This window comes from Dasypus novemcinctus, chromosome 27 (assembly GCF_030445035.2).
Source record: "Dasypus novemcinctus isolate mDasNov1 chromosome 27, mDasNov1.1.hap2, whole genome shotgun sequence".
Lineage (NCBI taxonomy): Eukaryota > Metazoa > Chordata > Mammalia > Cingulata > Dasypodidae > Dasypus > Dasypus novemcinctus.
In genome coordinates, this window is record NC_080699.1 from 36,186,130 (window position 1) to 36,202,133 (window position 16,004).

General features: G+C 60.6%; 1 protein-coding gene across 7 annotated transcripts in view; it reads left to right on the plus strand.

Moving 5' to 3' along the window:
• The window catches only part of ST3GAL4 (ST3 beta-galactoside alpha-2,3-sialyltransferase 4), a 40,240-nt gene extending 27,484 nt beyond the window's left edge, over window positions 1-12,756 (plus strand). For 6 of the 7 annotated variants that reach the window (XM_004469221.5, XM_058289462.2, XM_071212415.1 and 3 more), the window contains 10 exons: window positions 3,647-3,722; window positions 3,947-4,031; window positions 4,447-4,527; window positions 4,719-4,816; window positions 4,946-5,006; window positions 5,513-5,608; window positions 5,714-5,903; window positions 6,989-7,132; window positions 11,641-11,784; window positions 12,091-12,328. In XM_004469221.5, coding sequence (XP_004469278.2) covers window positions 3,647-3,722; window positions 3,947-4,031; window positions 4,447-4,527; window positions 4,719-4,816; window positions 4,946-5,006; window positions 5,513-5,608; window positions 5,714-5,903; window positions 6,989-7,132; window positions 11,641-11,784; window positions 12,091-12,177 — 1,062 coding nt within the window. In that variant the 3' untranslated portion in view covers window positions 12,178-12,328. Of the gene's footprint in view, window positions 1-3,646; window positions 3,723-3,946; window positions 4,032-4,446; window positions 4,528-4,718; window positions 4,817-4,945; window positions 5,007-5,512; window positions 5,609-5,713; window positions 5,904-6,988; window positions 7,133-11,640; window positions 11,785-12,090 lie in introns of all 7 variants that reach the window. The other variant, XM_071212414.1, reaches the window with a different exon arrangement.
• Window positions 12,757-16,004: the final 3,248 nt, after the last annotated feature.

The following is a 16,004-nucleotide window of genomic DNA, read 5'->3' on the forward strand; positions in this document are numbered from 1 at the left end:
TGATGCGCACAAGGAGTGCCGTGCCACGCAGGGGTGTCCCCTGCATAGGGGAGCCCCACACGCAAGGAGTGTGCCCATAAGGAGAGCTGCCCAGCGCGAAAGAAAGTGCAGCCTGCCCAGGAATGGCGCCGCACACACGGAGAGCTGACACAGCAAGATGACGCAACAAAAAGAGACACAGATTCCTGGTGCCGCTGATAAGGATAGAAGTGGTCACAGAAGAACACACAGCGAGTGGACACAGAGAGCAGACAACTGGGGGTGGGGAGGGGAGAGAAATAAATAAAATAAATCTTAAAAAATAAAAGAGGCCCCTGATGGCCTCAGGCAGAACAATTTCAGCACAAAAATATGAGTGGGGGCCAGACTGGCAGCGGGCGGAGGGTTGAGTGAGCACTGAAGAGGTCAGGTGGGTGAAGAAGTTTGACGGCTGAAGATATGGAAGGAGACAGAGGGTCGCTGGAGTGGGAGATGGAGGCAGCAAGAGGGTTTTTTAGGAAGAGGGAGAGCCGAGGAGGCTCCCACGCCAAAGGGAGTAGAGAACAAGGGAGAGACGGAAGATAAGGGAAAGCGGGGTAAGTGATGGGAAAGACCCTGATCCCGGGAAGGTGAGTGGGGACGGGATCCAGGATCCACATGGGAGATGAGGAGGGACAGTGTAGGCAGGTGAGTGTTGAGGTGGCAGGCAGGGAGCTCTAGCTTTTCCCTAGAGCCGAGGGACAGTGAGATCATTTCGCTGACCTTATCGAGACCCCAGAACTAATGAGTAACTAGCCGTGGGCCTCTGCCCCCACCGCTGTTCCCAGCCTCAGCCTCCTCCTCGGGAACACCGAGCCCTGTCCCTCTGATGGGCCCCTGCGGGGATTTTTGGTTCTGTGCCCCCTGGGACAATGGGTCCCTGCCGAGCCTCTGGGGCATCTGGACTGCCAGGCTGTTCCAGGCAGCGCCCACTTCCGCGGGGCCCCCCGGCCCTGCCCTCCGGCACGTTCCGCACAGCACGCACTGCGTCCACGATAGCCGGGCACACCTCGGCTCTTGGCGGAACACGGCGAGCCCTTCCGGCCCGGGCGCCCTTTGAGCCCCGGGGTCAGTGTTGCCAAGTCGGCGGGGTGAGCTGGTCTTGGCAGCTGGCCACGGGTAGAGCTTGGCGCAATTTGAACGCGAGTGGACCAGGTGCCCGCTGTCCTCCAGGTACACTGCCGGGATGGCCGTCCTGCCTCTTGTACCAGGAGCTCAGTCGGTACCGCGAGGCAGCTGCGGGGAGAAGGCACCGAGGGGTCCCGGGAGGCCCGGAAGGCGGGGATGTTGGGTGTCTGGAAGTGAACCCTAAGATGAGCCGAGCGTTGCTGGGATGCAGGAAGAGGGGCTTCGTTGCTGGGGACTGGTCAGTGCTACTCGGCTCTGGGGGGCACCGGGCTGAGGATGCCTCTTGGAGCTACTGGGGGTGCGCCCTGTGGAGCGTTTTCCATCCTGGCCGCCTGCTAGAATCCCAGGGGAGGTCGTTTTTTTGTTCTTTCTGGTGTCTGATACCTGGACCCGGCGCCTAAACCTGTGGAGAGGCCTGGGCACCTAAAGCTCTTCTGTGCAGCCAGGGCTGGGACCTACTGGGGGATGGGGACGTGGGGAGAGGAGGTGAGTCCTGGTCACTAAGGGGAGACGAAGAACGGGGGGCGTGCAGGACAGCGTGCCGTCCTGAAGGCGGCGACGCGTGACAGCTGCGTTGACGGACCTGGTTTCGAGCTTTGCAGCCCCGGGTGGGGTCCCAGGCTGCGGCAGAGTCTCCCTGCACCCCCGGGAGCTGGGCTGCAGACCCTGGCTCCCACCCCTGCGCACCCACTGAATCGGAACCTTGGGTGTTCCTGGGCGCATGGAAGTTTGAGAAGCCTGCTTTCCAGATCGCCCAGATGAGGGGTTGCCCGTTAGAGTCAGCCGGGGGTGCTTGAAAAAAACTTCAACTGCAGACCAGTTACATCAGAATTTAAGTTTGTTGTTTTTTTGTTTGTTTGTTTTTAAGACCCCAGGGCTTCTCAAACCTGCAAGTGCAGAGGGAGCCCCTGGGATGGTGTGAAAATGCAGGTTCTGATTCGGTCTCTGGGGTTCCCGGGGCTCTCTCTTTCTACTGAGCACCCACGTGACACCCAGGCTGCTTGCTGGTCAGAGAACCGTGTTTTGAGCAGCAAGGATCTATTCAAACAACTCCCCAACCTTGTCACGGAAGAAATTGGGGCGTCAGAGGGAGCAGTGCCTCAGCCCCGGGAACCAGCCCATTTTTCCCTCAAGAAGTCCCTTTTGGGTGCCGGCCGTGTGCCAGGCAACGTGCTAGGTGCAGGGGCTGGAGCTGTGGACCGAGCCCTCCGAATCCTCCCCACGGAGATGACATTCCAATGGGGAGACAGAAAGCAAACAAGGGAATCCACTAATGACCCGCTGAAGAGCCGCCCTGGAGGAGCTAGACCTGGGAGGTGCTGCGCCCATGGGTGGGGCAGGCGGTGGGGAGGGGAGGTGCCCCTTGAGGAGGAGAGGTCAGGGAAGTTACCAGAACCACAGATGGGACAGGGCCACCCCTATCCTGAGGGTGGAGGGCTCCTGAGCCCACCGAGCAGCCGGGCTCTGGCCCCTCCGCGGTGCCCTCTGTCCTCCCCGTCAAGACTCACATTCAGCCGTGTTTGTTGACTCCAAGCGAGCGGGGCCTGGGGACCGTGCCTTGGGGAGCGCGGCATCAACTCGGTAACAGGACGGTGCACGGCCTCCATTTCTGCATAATTGATTTATGATTTGTAACAAAAACCAGTCCTGGTGAGATGATGCCTCCCGAAAAGCCCCTGGAGGCTTCTCACTGGTCCCCGAGGGCAGGCGCGCCAGGGCCTCTGTTGCTCCTGCCGGGAAAAGTCCCCCTGCGCCTGGGGTCCCACCCCGCGGGGGCCACAGGACCATGTCGGTCCTGGGGGGTCCTAAACCAGCCCCGGTGATTCTTAGGATGGAGACCGGGGAGCACAGCGCGGGCGGAGCTCGCCGCCCTCCGCGCCCCCGCGGCCCTCGCACGGCTGCGGGAGCTGCAGAAGCACCTGCCGCTGGGGCCTGGCCTCGGCCCATTTCTGGACCTGGAGCAGCCCACCCACCCCTCGCCCTCACCCTGGCATGTCTCTCTCTGAGTTGGCTCTTGCCCTGGGGTGGCCCCACTGCGTGCGTTTGGTCAGCACCTGGGAGGATGCGGGGGTCTCCGGGGAACCATCTCGCAGCACCCCCTCACCTCCCAGCACTGGAGACTGAAGATGGAGAGGTGGCGGGAGGGTGCAGAACCAGGCACGCAGGGGAGGGTGGGGGAGAGGGCGGAGAGTCGAGCCCTCCTGCAGGTGGCTTCGCTTCTTGTGAAAGGCGGGTGGAGGCGCCCACGTGGCCCCTGGAGTTGGAGCGGGGCAGACACAGGCGAGGGGAGCTGGGATGGGCCCGGCCGGCCTGGGACCGCATCCTTGGGGGGTGGGGGTGGGCCGCGACCCACCTGCATCCCTGCCGCTACCCGTCCGAGGGGCCGGGAGAAAGGCCGTCCTGCGCTTTCTGCGGCCCGCGTGTCTCCCATGGGTGCGTCGGTAGAGCTGACCCCACGGTAGAGCTGACCCCACGCTCGCCTGTGACCCCTCCCTGCCAGGTGGCCCGAGGCAGCCGGGATGACAGCTCTCCCCAGGAGCCGTGCTACCTGCTGAGAAACATGATCAGCAAATCCCGTGAGTGCTGCCCCAGGGCACCCGCCTACCCCGGGGCCTCTGCAGGGCTGGGCCTGGGGGGCTGGACACGGGGAGCCAGGAGAGGGCCAGGGAGCGGGCGGGCTGGAGGGGAGCAGGCGGCGGGGGCTTGGGGGGCCCACGTGGGGAGCCGGGGGCCAGCGCAGGGCTGGACCCGGATGGGCTGCCTGTTCTGCCTCCAGCGCCTTTCTGCATGTGCCCCGCAGGCTGGAAGCTGCTGGCCATGCTGGCTCTGGTCCTGGCCGTCATGGTGTGGTATTCCATCTCCCGAGAAGACCGATACATCGAGCTGTGAGTCCGGCCTTCGCGCCCGTTGCTTCTCCTCGGGGAGGGGACCCTTAGCCCCTCAGCGTCAGGGGGCAGGCGGCCAGGGGGTGCAGTGAGCCAGGCTATGACCGCTCGCCGTCAACTCTGAGCACTTCGGAGGGAGGTGAGGGCGGGCGGGTGAGGTCTGGGGACTCCCCCCTGCCCCCCATCCAGGAAGGGCAGAGAGGGCTGGGGAAGGAAGGGCTGGGGTCTCAGCGGACTTCCTAGTGGAGTGAAGTCAAGCTGGCACCGGCTGCAGGTGGCCTCGGCCCCCAGGTCCCTCTCCAGCGCTGTGGGGGGACCCGCGCGCCCCGGGAGAAGGCTGCGGCTGCCCGGGCCGCTGGCCCCTGGGCCGTCAGGTCTGACCAGACCTCCTGGCTCCCCTTCTGTCGACCTCCAGTTTCTATTTTCCCGTTCCTGAGAAGAGGGAGCCGTGCCTCCAGGGCGAGGTGGCGAGGAAGGCGGCTAAGCTCTTTGGCAAGTACGTACGACGCGGCGGGCTGAGCCAGGGTTGGGGGTCCCCGGGCTCTGTGGAGGGCGGGCCACGCTGGCAGGCACGGGGCAGGGCCTGGGAGGGACAGGGTGGCCCTCAGCTGTGCCCGTGTCGTGTGAGTCAGGGGCCTGGCCTGGATTCGGGCGTCAGAACCAATCCCTTCTGCATCCTCTGTGCAGCTACTCGCACGACCAGCCCATCTTCCTGCAGCTTAAGGACTATTTCTGGGTCAAGACGCCTTCTGCCTACGAGCTGCCCTACGGGACCAAGGGGAGTGGTGAGTTGCCGGCGCCTGGCTAGGCGTGGCGGCGTCCCCCGTGGCCACGTGCGTCCTGGAGGGCGGGCTGGCAGCCTCGGGAAGGCCAGCTGCTGGCCCGCGCGCCCTCCAACGCGCGTCTCTTTGTAGAAGACCTGCTCCTCCGGGTTCTAGCCATCACCAGCTACTCCATGCCGGAGAGCATCCAGAGGTAAGGGCGCGCGCCTGCGCCCGGCCCGCCCCCCGCCCCGGCCCGGGGCCGTCGTGCCCAGCGCGGTTCCAGGGAGCCTCCCCGCCTCCCATCCCCCGTGGCCAATTTTGCCCCTGCCTCCTCGCCCGCCCACCCCCAGGGGATTTGGGTACGCCGGTCCCCACGGCAACGTAGCCTGGGCATCCGGGTGCCGGAGCAGGCAGAGGCTGCTGAGGGTATCCCCGTGGCAACAGGCAGGGCCGGGCAGCAGGCGGGGACCCTGGCACGGGGTTTCTTGTTGGTACCTGCCCCGTGTGGCTCCCCTCCTCACTCTGTTCTGTGCTTGCCCAGTTTCCTCTCCCTCCACTGCCCAGGGCTGCGATGCCAGCAGGGCCCCTTGGGGGTCCCTGGGATGCAGGGGCCCCAGGAAGGTGTCCCAGGACAGGCCCCGCACGTCCAGCACCGCAAGGGCTCAGTGGGCAGGGGTCACTTCCGGGTCTGAGCCCCACCCCCCCTTCCTGTGGCAGTCTCAAGTGCCGCCGCTGCGTGGTGGTGGGGAACGGGCACCGGCTGCGCAACAGCTCGCTGGGAGACGCCATCAACAAGTACGACGTGGTCATCAGGTCCGTAGGGCTGCCCCTCGCCCTCTTTTGGTGGGGACGGGGTGACCTCAGCAGGCCCAGGGGTGGGGCTCTGAGACCCGAGGTCACGGGCATCCCGTTCCCCAGACTGAACAACGCCCCCGTGGCTGGCTACGAAGGGGACGTGGGCTCCAAGACCACCATGCGGCTCTTCTACCCCGAGTCCGCCCATTTCAACCCCAAAGTGGAGAACAACCCGGACACGCTCCTGGTCCTGGTGGCGTTCAAGGCCATGGACTTCCACTGGATCGAGACCATCCTGAGCGACAAGAAGCGGGTGAGCGCGGGCCTGGCGGCGGCCAGAAGCCGGGGAGGGGACCCCACGTGGGTCAGGGCCTCGAGCTCCAGGGCGTCTGTCCTGCGACCCTACGGAGCCGGCGGGGTGGTGGGGGCGGCGGGCCTCAGGGAGGCAGCGCCCAGAACTGCCTCCGGGCCTCCCCGGGCTGCACGGCTTCTCACAGGCTGCGGGAGCCCGGCAGAGGCAGCCCAGGGTCCCCCCGTCCCCAAGGGGTTGCGCCAAGGCTTGGGTGCTATTGGGGGTGCATGTGCCTGGGAGAAACTTGGGCATCCTGGGGCGCCCCAGAAGTCAACTCCAGGCTGGTGCCAGGCTGAGGGCGGTGCTGGTGCCCTTCTCGGCTGCTCTGTTTTCTCGGGCGCTCGAACACCGTACATTGGGTTGAGCCGTGGGAATATTTGGCTCACAGGGTGAGGCTAGAAGAAGCCCAAAATCGAGGCGTCAGCAAGGCGGCGCTTCTCCCCGAAGACGGTGGCCTCCTGGGGCTGGCTGGCAATCGCCGGGGTTCGTCGGCTTCTCTGTCGCGTGGCAGTGCACGTGGCAGTGGCTTCTCCTTCCGTGTCCAGCTCCCATCGCTTCTGAGGACTTCAGCTGTACTGGGCGAAGGCCCCCCCTCACGGGCACAGCTTAACTAGCCATGTCCTCAAAGGCCCTGGTTGTACAGGAGCCCCGTCCCCAAGGACCAGGGGTTGGGACCCGAACGTGCCTTTTGCGGGAGATGTGGTTCTGTCCCCAGCATGGGCAGACCCCAGAAGCAGTCCACTACATCTCTTTGTCATCTGGTCAAAGGCTGAACTGTCCAATATGGCATTTTTGGCAAGTGTCTAAAAACACCTAAAGCTCAAGCCTTTCCCACCCGTTTAGGCATCCTGGAAAGCGGGGACCGGCCGGATCCCGTGCTCTACCTGCCTTGCCCCCAGCCTTCTCCAGGGGTGTCCGCTCTCCTCGGTCACCCCTACCACGTCAGACCTGGGCTCTGCCGCCCCTTCCTCTCCCCTGTGCTCTCCACACAGCGGAAGCAGGTCTTGACCCACTCCCACCCTCCCCTTCCAACCCCGCTCCCCTAGGTGCGAAAGGGTTTCTGGAAACAGCCTCCCCTCATCTGGGACGTCAACCCAAAGCAGATCCGCATCCTCAACCCCTTCTTCATGGAAATCGCAGCGGACAAACTGCTGAGCCTGCCGATGCAGCAGCCACGCAAGATCAAGCAGGTGACGAGGGGCCGGGGACAGGGGGGCCAGGCCAGAGGGTTGGGTCTGGATGGGGAGTAGGCGGGACGCCCCTGGAGGACCCCACGAGGGGGCTAGTAGAGATGGCAGCTTGCGTTGAGCTGTGCCCGTGAAAGCCTGAGGACCAAACTTCTTCCAGAACACTCCTGCAGTCAGGGCGGTTGCTCAGCTTGCAAGGGGGGAGGCGCACTCCTGAGACCCCTGGGGCTCCTCACAAGTGGGCAGGTCGGGAAGGGGGCGTTTCAGGTTTAGGGGCTGGATTCTGCTGGAATTTGTCAAGTGGGGAGCGGCTGGAACAGTCAGTGGTCAGTGGGCTTATCTTCGGAGCAACCAGCCTGTGCAGCATTACTCTTAGTTCAGTTTATCTCTAAGTGTCTTCACCTGAACACAATGGTCTCGACGAGATAAAGGAGTTTGAGCTTAGTTCGTTTTGCATGTCTGCCCATTTCGTGAGTCCCCGTACACTGGTTTGCAAGTTATGTTCTCCCTTCCAGCTTTCAGTCTCTCAGCGGGCTTCGGTGAACTCTGTAGCTTCCCGGGTTTGTTCACATACTTTGGAATCCCCCCAGGGAGGCTGTTGGGATAGTGGGAAGAGGTGAAACTAGCAGGCACGGATAGGGCTGTGCCATTTACCTTGGCCTTGGGCAGGTCAGCCACTTGGAGCCTCGGGGCTCTTGGCTGTATGATGGGGATAATATTCTTACTGACCTCTAAGGGCCAGGGTAGGAGTTAAAAACGTAATGGATTTTGTAAAGTGCCCATGGAGATGGGTACATAGTGGATGCTACCTAAAGAGTTGCCAACTTGAGAATAATTTGTATTCTTCATGGAGTATCTATTGTTACTCAGTTTCATTAGACAGACATTTAACAGCTGCTTTTGTACCCTCTAAGTGCCAAGCCCCAAGTTTGCATGCTTGGTAAGTAAGATGTGCTTGCTCTTTGCCCTATGTAAACTCAGTCCAGCAGAGTGAACAAACAGGTGGCACTGTGAAGCAATAAAATGCCACAAGAGACAGTTGCTCCAAATGCTATGGGATCTCGGCAGAAAAGCAAACTTGTACTTGGGGTGGTCTGGGAAGGCTTCCCAGAGGAGGGGGTCCTAGAGTTGGGTCTTGGGGGATCCATCAGGTGGAGGGCTGGGGACTGGCACTGAGTGGTGCTGGCGCAGGTGGAGTTGAGGAATGGGAAGGAAGAGTCTCATGCTGGTGCTCGGGGAGTGAGAGTGAAGGCGGGAGAGAGGCAGGAGGGCGTCAGGACCTGAACCCAGCTCCTGGCAGTGGGAAGGAAAGGAGGGGATGGACTTGACATCTGTATTTGTTTTTCTTTTTTTTATTTATTTCTCTCCCCCGCCCCATTCCCCCCTTTGTCTTCTCTGCATCCGTTCACTGTGTGTTCTTCTGTGTCTGCTTGTATTCTCATTAGGAGGCTCCAGGAAATTATCCTGGAACCTTCTGGAGTGGGAGAGAGGTGATTACTCTCTTGCACCACCTCAGCTCCCTGTTCTGCTCCATCTTCTTATTTTCTCTCCTCTGTGTCTCTTGTCGCGTCATCTTGCTGTGCCAGCTGTCTGCATCAGCTGGCACTCCTACGTGGGGCAGCTTTCCCATGCAGGGCGGCGCTCCTGTGCAGGGCGGTATTCCCACGTGGACCAGCACTCCACATGGGCCAGCTTGCCCTCACCAGGAGGCCCAGGGCATCGAACCCTGGATCTCATATATGGTAGATGGGAGCCCAGTTGGTTGAGCCACATCTGTTTCCCTGTTTTTGTTTTCTTTTACTGGGTAACAAATTGCCACTGATTGAGCAGCTTAACCCCTATCTGAGCAGATGTAGTTCAAGTGTTTTTCCCATGTACAAGGTCCCAGGTTCGATCCCTGGTGCCTCCTAAAAACCAACCAACCAAGCAAACAAAAAAACAACCCCCATTTATTGGCCCACGGTTCTATAATCAGAAGACCAGTTTGGTTTTGTGAGACATGAATATGATTAAGCATCTTTTTTTCTCTTCGTCACTTTCTTCATTAACCAGGGGACTTTGATTATGTCATTTAACTGAGCTGCACTCATCTGTGTATCTTTCTAAACACTAGAGGAGCAACTGAATTTGTTTTGGGAATTAGAAGAGATAAAAGTGTCTGGATAGAACTCTTTTGGAACAATCCTTCCGTAACTTGTTGAGCTGCCTTTTGCCTGTTATTTTTTGAATTTGAAATAAAATTTGGGGAAAAAAAGACCAGCCTGACGGGTTCAAGGTTTCTCAGGCTGAAATCAAGTTCTCAGCTGGGCTGAGTTCTTGTCTGGAGGCTCTGGGGAAAAATTCACTGCCAGGTCCATTCCTGTTGTTGGCAGAATTTAGTCCCTTGAGGTCGTAGAACTGAGGTCCCTGCTTCCTTGCTTCCTAGAGGCCACCCACTTTCCTTGCCATTTGTCCCCCTCCTCGTCAAGCTAGCAATAGCTCATCCACTCCTTCCTGGGTTTCAAATATCTGACTTCCTTTGTCCTGAACTCTGGATCAATTTTTAAAGGCTCGGGTGATTAGGTCACACAGGGCAATCGTTCTGTGGCCACCCCCTGCCCCCATGGCTCCCTTGTCTGTTTGCTCCTTGTCAGCTCATTGTTTTCTTTTCACTTGATGTCTTCTGTCTTTTAAAATTTTTTTAAGATTTTATTTTTTATTTCTCTCCCCCTTCCCACCCCCCCCAGTTGTCTGCTCTCTGTGTCCATTCGCTGTGTGTTCTTCTGTGTCTGCTTATATTCTTCTCAGCAGCACCGAGAATCCGTGTCTCTTTTTGTTGTGTCATCTTGCTGCATTAGCTCTCTGTGTGTTCAGCACCACTCCTGGGCAGGCTGCACTTTTTTCGCGCTGGGCGGCTCTCCTTATGGGGCACAATCCTTGTGTGTGGGGCTCCCCTATGCAGTGGACACCCCCGCGTGGCATGGCACTCCCTGCGCACATCAGCACTGCGCATGGGCCAGCTCCACATGGGTCAGGAGGCCCTGGGTTTGAACCCTGGACCTCCCATGTGGTAGACGGGTGCTCTATCCATTGAGCCAAATCCGCTTCCCTGTCTGTCTTCTTTAAGAGGCACCAGGAACCAAACCCAGGACCCCCCTTGTGGGAGGCAGGTACTCAACTTGAGCCAAATCTGCTCCCCCAATCATTCTTCTTTTTTAAAAAAGATATTTAGATTACATAAATGTTACATAAAAAATACAGGGGATTCCCATATGCCCTGCTTCCCACATCATCCACACTTACCCATATTAACAACATCCGTCATTAGTGCTATTCTATCTTAAGATCAATCATGTCATAAAACCCAGTAAGTACAGGTGTGATATCTCCTCCTAGTCATAGGTTCCACTCTCGCTCAAGGGGAGAAGACTGGGCAGGGCAGGGGTCACTGGGAGGGATCTTAGAATTCTTCCTGTATGACGTCTGTTTTCCAGTTCTGGGTTTCCAGCTTGGGCAGCTGGGTCCGTGGCGATATATTTAACTAAGGCGGGGAACAGCGGGGGAGGGGGAGGGAGGACTTTGGGGTGTCAGGTGCCCAGGTCCAGGCAGTGCTGGCTAGAAGGTGATGGAGGTGTGTGGTCCAGCAGGGCTTTAAACCGGGATGAGACCATGCACCCCTGGGGAGAAAGCCTCAGGGGTGAAAAGAAGGTCCAGGAAGGCAGAGAAGAACGTGCAGGGAGGAGAGCGCGGAAAGGGACACCAGGAGAAACCTGGCAGTCAGCGGGCTTAGGGAAGGAAATGGTCAGAGGATAGGAAACCTGACAAGTTCCCGGGTGTGGCTCCCAGGCGGCAGCGGGCAGCTGGAGGGCTCTGGAAAGCAGTTGGTTCTTTGCTGAGGAATTCAGGATTCTAACAGGATTAGACTATCAGATCGCCCATCCCTGTGGGCGAATTAGGGCTTGAGGAGGTGACAGCCCCTTAGCAGCCGAGAAGGGGAGAACCCACACTCAGAAAGGGTCCCACAGCCAGGGAGGGGAGAGCCGCTGGGCTTTTTGAAGGAGCTGAGGCTCTCCAAGGAAGCATGCGGAACCCTTCCTTTCCTTGGGCAAGTTGCTTAACATTTGTAAGCCTCGGTTTCCTCATATGTAGAATGGGGACAGCGATAGTCTCTACCACAGTGTTTTTATAAGGTTTGGATGAAATTATATATTATACTGGGTAAAGCGCCATCTTCGTTGCCATATCATCATTACCCTAGGTGGGTTGGGCTGCATGATCCAGTGTGGTAGCCACTAGCTGCGTGTGGCTATTTATATTTAAATGTAAATGAAGGAAATTAAGCCTTTCATTTCCTCAGCGACAGTAGCCCCACTCACGCTCAGCAGCCACGCGTGGCCAGTGGCCCTCACCCTGGGCGGCCCTGATGTGGGACCTTTTGCTGGCGGCACAAAGTCCAGCGGGATGGGGCTGGTCCAGGAGCCCGTGAGGGGGGGCGACTCCCACTCATGCCTGCCCTCCCCCCCGCCCCTCAGAAGCCCACCACGGGTCTGCTGGCCATCACCCTGGCCCTCCACCTCTGTGACCTGGTGCACATAGCTGGCTTCGGCTACCCCGACGCCTACAACAAGAAGCAGACCATTCACTACTACGAACAGATCACGCTCAAGTCCATGGCGGTAAGCGGCTGCCCCTGGCTCGCCGGAGCGGGGAGTGGATGGGCCGGGGGTCCAGGCCGGACAAGGGAGAGGGGCGCCGGGGCCCAGAGGTGGTGCACGGTGCGGTCACTCGGGGGGGCAGAATGGGACGCGAGCCCCGGCCACGCCGGCTGAGAGTCGGCTCGGGGAAGGGGGCTCCTGCAGGCGCAAGCTGCGGAGAGCGAGTCCTTTTTTTTCTAATGTTGTCTTTTATTTTTTATGTTGCTGTTGTTTGTTTTCTTGGTCTGGAGGGCGTCTCTGAGCTCACTGCCTTGGCTTTCTCTGCAGGGATCGGGCCACAACGTCTCCCAGGAGGCCCTGGCCATCAAGCGGATGCTGGAAATCGGTGCAGTCAAGAACCTCACTTACTTCTGACTTGGGCCCCAGCTGCCTACCTGTCCGTCTGCCCACTGCACCGCCGGAGAGGCCCCCACTGGTGGCTTTGGGGGTGTCTGGTGCCAGCCTGACCCCCTCGGATTCCCCATCCCCTGCTTTGGGGAGAGGGTCCCGGGAACGCCTGGGGCCGAGGGAGGCCGGGGCCCCCGGCTGCTCTTGTGAGCCCAGACCCAGGCGGGGTGGAGGCCCTGGGGCCGTGGGAGCCAGGAACGGGGCTTGTTGCCCTGGTTGCCTTTCTCTCCCAGTGCTGTGAGATTATTTAATGGGCTATTTAATTAAGGGGTAGGAAGGTGCCGCGGGCTGGTCCCCGTGGCACCCGTGCCAGGGCAGCGGCGTGTTCTGCCCTCTTTTTATACAAACACCCCTGGCGTGGGCCCACTGAGTTCTGCACCCAGAGCAGGCCTCCCAGGAGGGCGGGGAGTCGGGAGCCCTCCAGCAAGGGGTTGCTCGTCCCAGCAGGCATGGGAAGAGCCTAGAATGGTGTGGGGGTTCCTTGGAAAAGGGGACCCATCTTAAGAAGAGGTTTCAAGCCTCCCATTAAACTATTTTTTCCTACAACGGAAGCCGCCGTGGTGCCCCGTGTGCAGGCGGGGTGGGGAGCATGTGCGTGGGGGGGCTCGTCCACGGGCCCCTTCTCCTGGAAGTGGCGTCTCTGGGCTCCGGTGGGACCCAGAGCTGGGCATGGCCACTCAGCGAGAAAGTATGGAGAGCAGTGCCTGGTGCTGGGTTGCGCCTCGTCGCCCCGCCACGGCTGGCGAGTGGACCCTGTGCCCCGGCCTGTGCCCCGGCACAGCCTGGCACCCTGTGCCCCGGATGACTTCCCAATCACATCGAGGGCAGGGAGGGAGCAGGCGGGACCGGGTGGGAGCAGCAGGGCCCTCTCCCACCTTCCTGCCTCTCCCCACCAGTCTTCCCGCATCGCATCCACATCTCGAGCTGGGAGGCGAGCTGGGAGGCGTGTGTTTTGAGGACAGGGGTGGGGCCGGACAAAGGAAGCCAAGTTTCCCTTTCCCAGCTTAAGTGGGAATATAAAATGGAGTTTGCGGAAGGCCCGGCCCGCCGCCCAGGCTGCCAGGATCGGAGTGGGCAGGGTTGCCGGGCAGAGCTGGAGATGTGGCCAGGCCCCTCAGCCGGTTTCCAGGCGAGGGGCCCAAGCGGTTCCTTCCCTCTGCTGTTCTCCTGTCTCCCCTCCCCCCTTGGTCCTCCGTCCTCCCCGGCCCTGTTCCAGCTGCCAAGTGGGCGTCCCGCCACCCCCACAGCTGTTCCCTTACATCTGGAGCCAGGAGGGAGAGTGAGAATTCCCCCACGGGGAATGGGCCGCTCAGCTCTGTTCATGGCTTTCTCGGAAAGAGTTGCAGCCTTGAGACATTGAGTCAGCCAGGATGGGGCAGGACAGATAAAGAAGGGCGGCAGCCTGGGAGGGGCTGAGGAACTCGGCAAGGTCCTGGACGGCCTGGGAGTGAGCCCCGAGAGGACCTCCTCCCAAACAGGGGCCACAGGGCCAGCCCAGGGAAGGGGACAGCGGTTCTCGCCCGAGCCTGGCCAGTTACGTATTGCCTCTCCCTGCCCCCCCTAGTCGAGGGGGGCCCCCGAGGTCTCTCTCTCCACACAGGCAGGCTTTGTCTTCCTGGCTTCGTCCTGGGGAGGGCCCTTCTTGGCTCCAGTCGTGAGTGGGGCGGGGGTGGAATCTTAGCTCTCCTTAGCCCTGATGCTTCCCCAGCTGCTTCTCATGAGAGGAGACAAGGGAGTGCCGGCTTCCCTCTCCAGGGCCACCGAAAGTGGCTGTTTGCACACAGGATCCAGCTGTCCCGGGGCTGGGGTCACTGCCTGTAGCTGGATGTGCCCAAACTTGAGCCAGCAACCCACATGCAGATGGGTCAGCCGCCGCCCACCCGCCCCCAGTCCTCACGAGACCCGGAGCATTTTGCATTCTTACAATTTAGGCTCACGTAGGAGCAGTGTGGGCATGCGGGGGCGTCCTGGGGAGCGCGCGTCCAGGCGGGCCATCGTTCGTGGGTGCAGCTTCCCCCAGGGCGCCCCAATCCCTAAGCAGCTGCAGGCAGGCCTGGGAAAGGGTGGGCGCTGGGAGCGGGAGCTTGGGTGCAGCGTTGTTGGAAGGGATTCTCTAGCGTGCCGGGAACTGGGCTGCGGGGAGCCCAGTCAAGACGACCGAGCCGCCGGCCTGCCTGTCCCTGATGAACCCGTGCCCTGAAAACGGGGTAGGGAAAGCGCCCCGCACCAGCTAAGAAACCTGGTTTACGCCAGGCACTGCCCAATTCCGAATGCCCTTGGGCCAATCATTTCTCTGCTTCAGTTTCTACATTCTTTAAACCGTGGGCGGGCCCAGCCCGCGGGGACCATTTATCAGGATTATTTGGGTGTGATAATTAAGAACAGAGATCCCTGGGTCTTACCTGGAACAGAACAAGCACCCAGAACCACTGCTTTAGTAGTCTAGACTCCAGGGTGACCTCATTAGCCTCTCTCATCCTACTGTGCGGGTGTAAAGCCACCTAATCTCCAGTGTCCTTCAACTGTTAAATTAGGCAGAAACTCGGCGTACTCGGAGCGGTAGGATAAAAGCTCCCCCGCAGCCTCAGCCCTCTGGGGGCGGTGGTCGGATTACGCATGCGCCTTCCGCCTCGCGGGGCGGAGCCGGCGGCGGCCCTGAGGGAGGGGCGGGGCGGGGCCGGCGGCGGCCCAGAGGGAGGGGCGGGGCCGGCGGCGGCCCTGAGGGAGGGGCGGGGCGGGGCCGGCGGCGGCCCAGAGGGAGGGGCGGGGCGGGGCCGGCGGCGGCCCTGAAAGAGAGATGGGCGGGGCCGGCGGCGGCCCTGAGGGAGGGGCAGGGAGGGGCGGGGCGGGGCGGGGCCGAGCGCTCCTCCGCCCCGCGGCTGTCCGTGAGGCCCCGCCCGCGGCGCCGCGGGATGCTGACCCGAGCACCCCGCTTGGTGCGCGGCCAGCGCCTCCCTGGTAACCGGCTCGGGGCTTGGCGACGGCTGTGGGCGGAAGGCCCGGCGCTGGGGCGAGCCCGTCTGGCCGGGGGTCGGCGTCCCCTCCGGATTCCAGACGTGCTCTGCAGCGCGGCGGGCGGGCCTGGCACGTGGCTCACTGAGCCTTGGAGGGGGGGCCCGGGTGGAGCACGACGCGGAAGGAGGGGAGCGGAAGAGAGCTCCTCCATCCAGTCTTCTAGAAGCCGGGCCCTCCTCCAGCCCCCAGAACGGGAAGGGACCCCCAGCTCGGCCTTTTAAGTGGCTTTGGAGGAGGTGCAAATGACAGTCTATATTCACATCACAGTGGGGGAGGGGGGCCTTCCTTTCGGACACTTAAGGTTTTTATTTACACTTTTGGAGGACAAAAGTACATCCAGTTGCTTTCCCCCAAAGACTGTCTAGCCTCCGGGACGTCCGAGCTTTGCAACAGTTCAGTCTGCGAGGCAGTGACATATAGAGCCCTGGGAATATACAGGGTGGGTCCTGACCGGCCGCCCCTGCCTGCTGTCATCTAATCAGCCAAGGAAACCTCTGCTTCTCCACCTGTAAGAGTGTTGATACGTGTGGGTCACTGTCATGACGTTTTAAGGTTCTAATGGGAATGCGCGTGTATAAACATTTTGTAGACGGTAAAGTAGTAGATTGGAAAGCTGCCTTGCATCATGGAAAATACCAGAAAACGTACCAAACAGGCAAGGTACATTGGTACGGCCAAATATTTGCCCAGCTATTGCCCAGGTACTGAATAGCTGAAAGTCTTTATCTTCCGATCACCCCCAGCTTTGTAGGGAAATGAAATGATTCAAATCAATGAAC